This window comes from Crocodylus porosus, unplaced genomic scaffold, assembly GCF_001723895.1.
Source record: "Crocodylus porosus isolate Cpor-Errol unplaced genomic scaffold, CroPor_comp1, whole genome shotgun sequence".
Lineage (NCBI taxonomy): Eukaryota > Metazoa > Chordata > Crocodylia > Crocodylidae > Crocodylus > Crocodylus porosus.
Genome location: NW_017728947.1, coordinates 60,128,022 through 60,139,937, shown reverse-complemented (window position 1 = coordinate 60,139,937; position 11,916 = coordinate 60,128,022). Strand labels below are relative to the sequence as shown.

The window sequence follows — 11,916 nt, the reverse complement described above, 5'->3', positions numbered from 1 at the left end:
GCCATGGTGGTGGTATGCAAGAAAATATGGTAATATAGAACGGTACTGGTATAAGCTGTTTCACAGTAACACTGTTACATCTGCATGCTCCGTGTTTCATTCAAGGTGAAAGTGACAGAGATTTATCTAACCTGGCTACACTTTTGTTCAATGAATGGTGTCATAAAACAAAAGATATGTAATAACTATGTCTGGTCCCCATCATGCCATAAACTGAATGGCATGATCCTCTGTATCCTGTTGCACTGTATCAGTTGTATGATCATCCATGTATCAGTTGCACTGTACCAGTTAATGTGAGTTTCCAAGTGGCAACACCCTCTTTGCAACTAGTTAAAAATTATATCTGTCCATAGGCTAGTTTTCAGAAACAGAAAGGGAGAGAGGGAGATGAGAACTATTGTCACTAGGGATGGGGAGGCACATAAAACAAAGAGAAACAGAAATAGTGGTGTGATTGCTGTTTATGTCAACCCTCCCAAGAGGCAGAAGCCCTGTATGCTAAAGCTTAATTTACTTTATCTTGGAATAGGTGGCTGAGCCAAAGTCTCTTGTGTCTGACCCACATCCACAAGTGAATACATGAAAGAAAGAGGAGTGGTCCTGGAAGTCAGTCAGGTCTCCAAGACAGATGAGGAAGGAAACAAGGGTCAAGAGACAGACAAGGGCTTTAGTTCTGCATTACAAATTGTTGACAGGAGTCTGTCTTGCTTTGAGTCTTCTCTCAAATGCCCCAAATTCTTCTATAAAAAATACAGGGTACAGACAGAAGTGGAAATTTTTGCACTATCTAGCCACAGAAAGTGGTCTATAGCCATGACCAAATACAAGTGCGCAGCTGCAGACCATTTAAAAAATGGCTAATTGGGTTCAGATGAAGATGTTTCAAAACACAAGAGTCTTCTATAACTGCTGTCTGCCTGCCTGCCAACCTCTGAGCTGTTTCCAAAATGGGAAGGGGGAAAGGGAGTGGAGGGAGTTTGGTCTGGGAGGCTTTCAGCCCCCACCAAAAGGTGGGTGGGTATACTGGAGAAGGTGGGGGGATCCAATTCACCCACCTCACACATCAGTAAAGACTGGGGATCCTCTAAAACAAGCTCCCTCCACCCTCTTTCCTCTCTCTACTTCTGAAAACAGTAACAGGCTTGGAGGGAGGAGGGGCCATTGCTAGGGGAAATGGGCTGCAGGCTGGCAGCCAACAGCTAGATTTCCTTCCCCCTCAAACCAACAGTGAACTTCTGTTTACTCCAGGGGATCCTTGCAACTCAGAGCACTTCCTGCAAAGCATTCTCACTTTCAGCAGGGAGCTGCATTTCTGTCTGCACCCATAGGTACTAGGGGCTTGGATATGCTTACCATATCTCCTGTGGCTTAATGGATTGATTGACTCCAAACCTCAGGAAAGGTCCAATTCAGCCCTTGGTCCTATAGCTTTTCTTTAAAAAACTTAAGACTTATTTCAAAGGTCCATATCAAGGCATGATTCTGACCTCACTTGCAGTGGTATAAAGCAGAAAAAACTCCAATGAAGTCACTGCAAACCTAATGCAAGTTATATTGGAACCAGGCTTATAAGGCTTTTTTCCCCTTGTGACTTGTGAGAGTTTTATTTAATTTAACCAGAAAATGGTCTAATGTGTTACAGCGTGCCCTTACTGTACAACAACCAATAAAGAATGGTCATCAAGGCTGTCCACCAAGACAAGGGGATATTCATTAAAATGACTTCCTATTTTGAGTCAATGTTTGGCGATTTCTTAACATTTGAAGTCAACTTTAATACTCAAGTATCTACCTCACCTGAAGAAGTCCAAAGGAGAAATCATGTGATGGAAGGCTTGTGTCCACAGCCTCCAAAATAAATCTTATTAAAAAGAATTAGTTTATAATGAGAGTGGATAATGAATTCCTCTCATTAGTTTGTTAGAGTGGGCTGGAAGGGATAGACCAAGAAGAAAAAGTTGTACATCATCAGGTTTCTGCACATTCCTCACATTCTACCTTCTTTTAACCTATTTGTTTAGTTTAATAAGAGCTATTAAGGGTTCAAAAAGTACAGATGACAACAGACATCCTTGCATTTTTCCCCTTGTTAAACTGAAGAAGAAATATTAACACTAATGAGCAGAGTTGTCTATGAGATTACATAGTACATATTACATGTACTTATATCCATTGTTTGAATTTTGAACCAAAGCCAGATTTGGCAATAATGTGGAACCTGAGCAGCCACTCTAGATGATGAAAAATTATCCAAATTATATAACTAATTATAATTATTGTTTCATGTTGGGTTTCACTGTAATAATGAATAAGATCAATCAGTTTTTATCATCAGCACATTCTCTAAAAATAAAAAAAACCCAGCATGTTTTTCTATAATGTGGGACAAAATGTTATCTAACCTATTAGCCACTCTGCACCACTCTTGTGGAGCTGTGCCCCTGTGCAGATAAGAATTCAAGATTCACTGGGTTAAAGAGTATGACTCCATCTTATTTCAATGGTTTTCAACTTTTTCTAAACTCAAAGCAGCCCTCAGAAAATTCTGGTTTTAATTTTAAACTTTTTTCCCAAGAGGTCAGAATATTTTTAATATTATGGCTTTCAACTTGGGTTTATCTTACGAATCATGTCTTCACATTTAACAGCGCTAATGTTGTGTGGCACTCAAAAGGGTCTCAGGGCACCCTAGGGCGCCTTGGGAACTCTGGTTAAGGATCTCCAGCTTAGGTGCTGGGGCACTCCCCTTTGAGGAGGCAGCCCTTTGTGTTGGCTTTTGTCCCAGGACTGGCTTTGTATTTTACCGAATTACTTTTTTATTATACAATGCAGGAACAGTCCTGGGACCAGGAATTATTTTGTGATTTTTTTTTTTTGGACCCACATAGGGTTTTTTGGACACCACAGTCAAACAATCTCTTAATTTAGTCACTGTTAGAAAAATTTAGGCTTCATGTTTCAAAAGCATGTTCTGTAAGGAGCTAAACAGATATTCTATTTCATGGATAATAATCCCCAACCCTGTCCAAGATTCCAGTAAACTAAATTTTGGTCCTAGTTTATCACTAGTAAAATATACAGAGGTCAGCATCCCACTGCTAAGTAATTACCTGTATATAATGAAGAAAGCAAGACTGACTGTGCATAATACTTGTTATGCCCATTAATCATTAATTAAGTTTGCACAGAACTCTGGAAAACATTAACTATTAAATAAATATTAAGTATTATCATTGCCTGAAGGTAGTAGCATGTGCATAAATGCATGACTTCAGTTCCACAGGTGTTGGCTGCAGAGAAGGCTGGGAAATTTCACTGGGATGTGTCACTGTGGAAAATGGCACCAACCTAGGTGGAGTAGTACATATGCTGGAGGGTAGGGTTAGGATGCAGACAGACCTACACAAATTGGAGGACTGAACCAAAAGAAATCTCATGAAGTTCAATAAGGAGAAGTGCAAAGTCCTGCACTTAGGATGGAACAATCCCATGCAGTGGTACAGACTAGGAACTGACTGGCTAAGCAGCAGCTCTGCAGAAAAGGACCTGGGGGTTACAGTGGACAATAAGCTGAATATGAGCCAACAATGTGCCCTTGTTGCAAAGAAAGCTAACAGCATACTGGGCTGTATCAGTAGGACTGCTGCCAGCAGATTAAGTGACGTGATTATCCCCCTCTATTCAGCATTGGTGAGGCTACTTCTGGAGTACTGTGTCCAGTTTTAGGATCCCATTACAGAAAGGATGTGGACAAATTGGAGAGAGTCCAGCAGCAGGCAACCAAAATTGTTAGGGGGCTGGGGCAAATGAGTTATGAGGAGAGGCTGAGGGAGCAGGGATTATTTAGTCTGGAGAAAAGAAGACTAAAAGGGGATTTAATAGAAGCCTTCAACTACCTGAAGGATGGTTCAAAAGAGGATGGAGCTAAACTGTTCTCAGTGGTGACAGAGGACAGAACAAGGAGCAATGTTCTCAAGTTGCAGCAAGGGAAGTTTAGGTTAGATATTAGGAAAAACAGTCTCATTAGGAGGGTAACAAAGCAGTGAAACAGATTACCCAGACAGGTTGTGGAATTTCCATCTTTAGAGGTTTTTAAAACTTGGGTAGATAAAGCCTTGGCTAGGATGGTATAGTTGGGGATGGCTATGCCTTGAGCAGGGGCTTGGACTAGATAGCCTCCTGAGGTCCCTTCCAAACCTAGTTTTCTATTATTCTATGTATATTTCTACTAGGACTTAAAGCCAGAGGTCTCAGCCTAGGGGTTCTTACCCTTCCAGTTAGGGTCAGACCAGTTATTATATTTGGGGTGAGGAAGGAATTTTACCCCATGGTCAGATTGGTAGGACTATGAGAGTTTTTGCCTTCATCTATAGCAGGAGGCATGACCCTCTTCCTGGGATCTTGTGAGCACATGTTAACAACCTTTACAACAGCAGTACATTGGCTGCTGTGGTCCCCCTGCTTTACCTGTGGCAGGTTAGGTTTCTGTGTCTTGTTGTGTCAGGGTTGACTGTATAGTTTTGCTGCAAGGTTTCTGATTTGTATGGGATGGTTTGGATAGGGATGATCCTGCTTTGGGTAGAGGATTGGACTAGATGACCTATGGAAGGCTCTTCCAGCCCTACGTCTCTGATTCTATTGTACATGAGAGGAATCAAGTACCAGGCCCTTAAAATGAACCATGTGAAATCTGCTACAATATGTTCATAATCCCCTTAACTGCAAAATTGAAACTACTGCAACCATTCAAAAGAGTCTATTAGTTCTTCTGGATATGCACCTCATCATATCATCTTTCAAAGCAATACGGTATAACTTCCTGGGGATCATGGAGTAGATTGAATGCAGCACCCTACTTCTGTGCTGTCATTTTGTATTTCTGGTCTTGCCATGCACTCTAGTATCTCACATATGAACCATACCAGAATTTAATGTTGCGAACCGTTGCTGTATTCCCAACACCTCCTTGCTAGAAATAGAAAAGTGGGCAACTATAGTACCAATAAGCCTGTTCAAAACAAATGACAGGTCAACATTTAATGGGTTGTAAAGCCATTCAGAAGCTCTTTTTCCATGGTGCAGAAGTGTGGCATGGTTCTCTGTGGTGACAGCTAAGATCTTACAGGAGCTGAGAAAAAATGGTCTAGCTCTTCCACTGCTCTGTTCTTCCATCACTCCAAATATTTTGTCTCTGCATAAATACTGTTTTGCATGACAGGAGATTACATATTCCTTACTCTCTCCTTCCCCCGCACTTTCCTGTTTGCTGGCTATTAAAAAGGTCAAAATTATCTTCCCCCTCCCCATTTATTTGACCATCCCTCCAGAATTCAGGTCAGTATTTTGATCCCTTCTTCCCACCTGGCAACCTCTTGACTAATGCTCTTTTTGACCCACAGCTGCTGCTCAGGGCCCATGCTTCTAGACATCACTACAACAGAATATAAATGCCCTTATGCCCTACCAACCAAGTGCTCATAACTTACTGATATTCTTCGGAAAGCCTTAAATTCAAGGTAGGTGAGGTGGTCTGACAATTCTTCTGGCTCTAGATGATCAAAAAGAAGAGAGACTTTCCGTTTCTTGCTGGTGTTGGGCTTTACTCGCTGTGTCAGCTTCCGGGACCAATCCTGAGAATTTCTTTTTAAAAAAAAAAAGTAATAAAATAGTAAAATGGAGGTTGCTTTAACAACATCAATTTTAATTTTTCCCTGAAACTGGTTACCTTATTTGTATGACTTACTGCAACTTACACTTAAAGCAGACTTGATGCTGTTTCTGATTCACAAAAAATGGGAAAACTTTTTTTTTTGGAAGAGAACTGCATAAAGGACTGATCACATTCACCCTATTTTTAAGGGCACCCTAGGATCTATTCTTGACAAGATAAGTCCTTTACTTAAAATGCACTCACACTCACAATTTAGATCAATGATTCTCAACCAGGGTACCATGGCACCCTGAGGTGCCTTAAGAGCCTTTCAAGGGTGCAACACAACTTTAGCACTGTTAGGTTTACTAACATGATTCACAAGATAAACTTGGAGATTTCAAATAGAAACTCATAGCTGTGATCTTTCTGAATTCTCTGAAATAGAAAAACTGCTCTATTTTTCTGTAGTGAAAAAAAGAGTGAAAACTAAGCTGGCTTTTTTCTGAGGGGTGCTGCAAATCTATCTAGGGGTGCCTTGTGCCTAAAAAGATTTAGACATTAGAGGGTAAATCAAATGAAACAAGCTGGTGCTATCTTTCCATTTGTTACTAGTATCCAACTTGAGTAACATACATGCCATTTCAAGGAATGCTTCAAAATCTTTTATCCCCTACAAATCTTTGCTGTTCTTTACACAGAGTAAAATCTGCCCTGGTCAACACTGGGTTAAATTCAGGTCAATGATTTAAATTCAGTTCAAGTTCTGAAAAAGGCTCTAAGGATAATGTGGTCCTGTACCAGCCCCTGTATAGGTTAAACAGTAAACCCTAAGATCTTCTTGTCACCGATACAGATTTTGGGGATTTCTTCTGGTCTAGCTTGTGGAGAGTTATGTCAGTTTTAGGAAAGCGAGACAACTTTTGTTTTGTTTTCCAAACATTAAAACTCTAACACTCACATTTGAGTTGTGTCAAGTAGATGACAGTGGAACGCCTCACCATTAGCTCTCGCCAGTTCCTGCAACTCCTCCACAGTTTTAATTAGTTTAGAATCCATTTTGAACATGAACTCTGTAATCCAATACCTTTAGTAAATGAAAAACATAATAATAAAAATGTTTTGTGGCAACATCAGTAAGATTGAAAGACATAGATACACTTTGATTACTTGTATTTTGTTCACTCCAGATTACAAATCTTGTTAGCAAGTATCTTCTTCAAAGTACTCTCCTCTATCTCACTCAGGACAACAGAATGCATACACCAAATGCAGGATTAATATGAGCACCTCTGGTTTACTTTTTTGTAAAAATATACTTTAGCTAGCTAACAAATAGCTGCGAGTTGACTTAGTGCTGGAATCTTTTTATATCAAGCTAGATCTTCAGCTGTGTAAGTCAGTAGCTCCACTTAAATCAATGCAGCTACACTAATTTATACAAGCTAAAGATCTATGCCAAGAGATGGCAACCTTTTTTACTCACCATAGGCAACTCCTTGTGAACCAGTGGTGCTGTGGGCTGCTCACCCCCCTGCTGTGCCCCAGTTCCTGCTCTGTGCTGAGGGGCTGGTTTCTTGCTCCCTGCCCCCCACCCCTGCACCCCCAAGGTCCTCTAAATGGTCTCTTCCTGCATCTTTCAGAGTAGCTAATTCAGTAAGCACCACTACAGTGTGGTGGGAGCAGCTCCCCCCATGGAGATGGAGCTGGAGCAGGAGCAGGAGCCAGGATTGCCAAAGGGGATTAGCCAGTTGCTAGTAAAATGTGGAATGAAAAACCAAGGCTTGATCCCACAGCTAATCTGCAACAGGGTTCAGCACATTGCTGGTAAAATAGACCAAATTGCAGGCTGGCCCATGGGCTTGTTACCTGTCAGCTCCATGTTCTTGGGGAACACTGACACAGAACACAGACTGTCCGACTCACAAATAATCACCCCCCCCCCACAGAAGCTGATTAAGATGCAGTGCGAGACGCACCTAAAACCCTCCAGATAAGGGTGACAAAAGTGAAACAACTGCCCTAGGTCTCATTTGCATCTGAGATGGGAACAGATGACCATTCATTTACATGAGAGATAAAGAACAGAAAACCTGAAGCAGAGACTGCAGTGAATTCTGGGATCAGCAAAGCAGGGAAGCACTGCATCATGGGTAAGCTGTGTTCCAAACGTTAATCAACCCCCACACCCAGCTCAGCATTTAGCAGACCAGTTCTAATCTGGATTTACAAAGGACTTTTCCTGCCCCCCACACACACCTCTAAGCAAAAGTAAGTTTATTGGGCATCTTGGGCTGTACATTCCCCAGTCCCACTATGGGAGGCCTATGTAAACTTAAATCGGCTACAACTCGGTTGCCGGGTTAGGGAATGCTGAGGCAATAATCGAGTCAGAGGGGGTATGGGCAACATTTGAACAATGGTACAGGGTTCACGACAGCGTCCAGCCCGTTGGAGCCCTGTCCACAAGTGCTGTCATACTTTTCCAGAGACGACTGGTGGAAGTCCTCTCCCCAACCGGTTATGAACACTCCAATAATTACCTTAAGTCTGTTAAAAGACTATAGTAAGATCTGGAAAAGTCATGCTAAGCTGAGGCTTGTTCACAGCAAGTAAAAATCCAAAAACCCTGATGCTACAAGCTATTGTTTCTGAAGACACCGGGAGATATCCCATCAAGTATATCTGCTATCCAGAGGAATGTCAAGCTGGCTCCCAAGTAGGTGTTTCCTGAGATGTTCCACCCAGATAATCCCTTGTCAATAGAAAAGACAATTTGATTTACAATATTGAGAATGCTTGAAAGAAACTGAACTGGGGGTATAAAAATCTGTAAAAGAAGCAGCAGTGTGTGCTGACACCACTGGCTTTCTTCTGGAGAGGCTGAAGGAGGAAGATCATCTCCCTTCAAGGATCATGCTGAGAACTTTGACCTGTCAGCTTTGCAGCCCAAGTGCCTTGGACTGGTGAGATCCCAGCTCTCTCTCTCTTTTCTCTTCTCTCTCTCTAAGCATAGATTTCTGAACTTGAACTGTAGTAGTTAAGCTTGAGCTAAGCTTCCCCAAATACTTAGTGAAACCAGGGTATACTGTGACTGTTTGTGTTTGTTTTTCGTTTGCATGTCTATCACTACTAGTGTCAATATAATTTCATCTACTTAGCAATAAATAACTTTTATAGTCAAACTGGTGGTAACTGGGTATATTTTTGCCTTCTTTACTTCTCTTTCCCCACTTGCTCTGTAGCAACACCCCTCTTACCTAAGCTATAGATCCCTGTGAAGCCTAGAAATACTGTGGGGTCTGCTCATCAAGAGACTAAAAGATTGGGACGTGCTGAGTTCAAAACACATAAGAGGATCAGCTTGTATAGGCTGATTGACATAGTTTGGCTCAGACGTGCCCTAATGAACTGAATGCTGGCCCATGAGGATGTCATCTGGACACCCAGCCAGATTCAGAGGTATTCTGTTTAACTGTGTGCTTGTGTCTGACTGTAGTTTATTATTGCTCTGATGAACTGATTCTTGGCATATGAGGGTGTCAGCCTGTCCAAGCTGATCAACCCGGCCAAGTCAGGCATGTCACGTTAATCTGTGTGTGTTTGTGTGTATGACTGATGTGGGGACTAGAGGAACCCAGCCCCACTGAACTGAGTCCTGCAAGATAGCTCCAGTGGGGGGTGGGGGCTTGCAGAAGGGAAAGATACAGCTCCATAATAGAAACACAAGTAACACAAGCAGCACATTGATAGAATTACCAAGACCCTAGCCCTAATAAATGAGCACACCCCAAAGTAGCGGGCAAATCTGGTAACAGGCTATAGGTTGCCAACACCTGGTCTAAGCTATTACTTTTTTTTTCTATTCTGTTTAATATACTGGCAAATTCTAAAGACATACTCACGTAGAGCTTCTTGAAATTAGTTTGACAGTGAAGGAAATGCCCTGTACCAAGGCAAGTTTTTGCTTTAGAAAAGTCTGCTGAAAAACTGCTACCCATAAACAAGCAAGATTTGTACAGATGATACAGTTACATATGGATAGTTATAGCTTATGAGAGATAGTTCCGGAGAAATATGGCTTTTTACATTAGATAGTCGGATTGCTAGTTGAAAATATTTCAGTATTACACATAACATTATACTGTAAATTTCCAGAAGCATTCAGCGTGCACATGCAAAACACGTGTGCACTCATTCATGACAATTCACATACACATCTCTGCTTAAGCAAAGACAGGTGTTGCATGTGGAAAGATAAGATGTGACTGAAGCAATATGCCATTTTTGAGGTAATATAATTGTCATAGTTAAGCCAACATTTGCCAGTCATTCCCCGTTTTAAAAAGATATTATTTTTAAAAAATAATAATTTGTGTGCAATCGTTTTTGGCAAATGCTGACTTTTTATTAAAAATATCCCTAAGCAAAATCATCAAACATTACATTTAAATGTAATGAATGGGAAAAGAGAAGAAATTCCTATGGTCACACTGTGTTAATTTAAATAGAATTCCTAGTGAATGCAATGGGGAATTCTTCATACTGGTATACTGCCAACATTCAACTTTACTGAACACAGAAAGAGAAAACTGCACAGTAACAATGGGAACAAAGCGACTAGGTACTTAGCATCTTCAGCTTCTTCTGATCTTGACAAAAGATGAAGATACTCAGATACTTTAAGCACTTGGCTTGAAGTAATTATGCCTTAATAAAAAACTAGCTGAATTCATCCATCAACTTAAATGGAATTTCACCAGGCCATTACACATAAATCTGTTAAAGTTTAAACATTTAAGGAAGTCTAAAGAATACAATCACTCCTCTTTAATGAATGGTAGCTTGAGAAATAGAAAGCCATACATTCCTATTTGTGGCAGCACATGCACACCTTGCATAACTGTTGCTAGCATGTCATTGGCAAAATTGTTTATATGAAAAGTCCTTACCTTACAAAATAGCATATCTTTACAGAAAATACAGAAGATTTCTTTTCTAAAGCATCCAGATAGGTGGAGAACTGTTAAGGAAAACAGGGCAGTTTACCCATGATCTGAAACTTGATGTGCTTGCTGTTTCTTGGAGCCTAATCCAATATCCACTGATAGAAGTAATTGGAATAACCTTCTAGTGACTTCAGCTGAGGTTGGATCATGGTTTTGATATATAACTATAACCTTCTGAAATCATTAGTGCAGGACAATTAGAAATAGGATTTTTACAAATACCAATGCATTTGATAAAATCTGAGTAGTGAAAAGAATAGTTACGTAAATGCCTACAGTAAAATTCATTGCTGGAGAGAGATCTTTTCAAGGTAAGAAACACAGGTATATTGTAGAGAGAACACTTGATTTTTATGCTGTATATGCTAAATAATTTTATAGGCATGGAAGATCAGTTCAGAAAAATATGTATTATGGGCTTTTTTCTGCAGGTAGGCTGTATTTGGTGTGGCATTGTGTTCTTATACTAATGAGGACAACTTACAGCTTTACAGGATCAAATTATATGCAATTAGGGTTACCATACGTCCAGGTTTTCCCAGACATGTCCTCTTTTTTGGCCCCCTGTCTAGGTGGATTTTTAAAATGCAAGCAAATGTCCAGATTTTTGCTCTGCCTCTGCTTTTTCCTCGTACTTCCAGCTTGGCTGCTTGGGTCTGGGAGTAGCGGGGCAATGCGGCGATTGGCTGTTGGGGGATCACATGCTCTGGGTGTGTGCCCCAGCAGGTAAGAGAGACAGAGACAGTGAGAAACAGGGATGGAGAGAGTGTGTGTGTGCATGTACACGTAAGCTGCATGTACAGCAGGGCTGTGGGGAGCAGGGAACTGTGGGTCAGGAGGGGCACCAGAAGGGCTGTGGGGAGCAGAGGGCTGTAGGTCGGGAGTGAGGCACATGGTGGGGGCAGGCACGGGACAGCAGGTCAGGAGTGAGGGGCGCCAGCAGGATTGGGGGAGGGGGGCAAAGACTGCAGGTTGGGAGTGAGAGTCATGGGCCAGGTGGGGGTTGGGGGGGCAGGGGGCTGCAGATAAGGAGTGAGAGTCACTGGTAGGACTGGGGGGTGGGGTACAGTCAGCCAGGAGTGAGAGGCAGCAGCAGAGTTGGGGGGGTTGTGGCTTAGGAGTGAGGGGCAGAGGCGAGGCATGGGCATATCATTGTCCTCTCCCCCCCCATGCACACACAATCATATAGCTTTCTAAATACACTTCAGTTTAAACTTGCTTAATTCTCCCAGTGGAGAAATCATCCTGAACTTA

At 41.6% G+C, this 11,916-nt stretch overlaps 1 protein-coding gene across 1 annotated transcript in view; it reads right to left on the bottom strand.

The window, feature by feature from the left end:
• The window catches only part of RASGRP1 (RAS guanyl releasing protein 1), an 87,900-nt gene that overhangs the window by 30,512 nt on the left and 45,472 nt on the right, over nt 1-11,916 (bottom strand). Inside the window, exons 3-5 of the mRNA XM_019551805.1 lie at nt 10,606-10,668; nt 6,615-6,740; nt 5,490-5,643 (exon numbers count right to left, since the gene is read on the bottom strand). Of these exons, the coding sequence (XP_019407350.1) occupies nt 5,490-5,643; nt 6,615-6,740; nt 10,606-10,668 (343 nt within the window). The remainder of the gene's footprint in view (nt 1-5,489; nt 5,644-6,614; nt 6,741-10,605; nt 10,669-11,916) is intronic.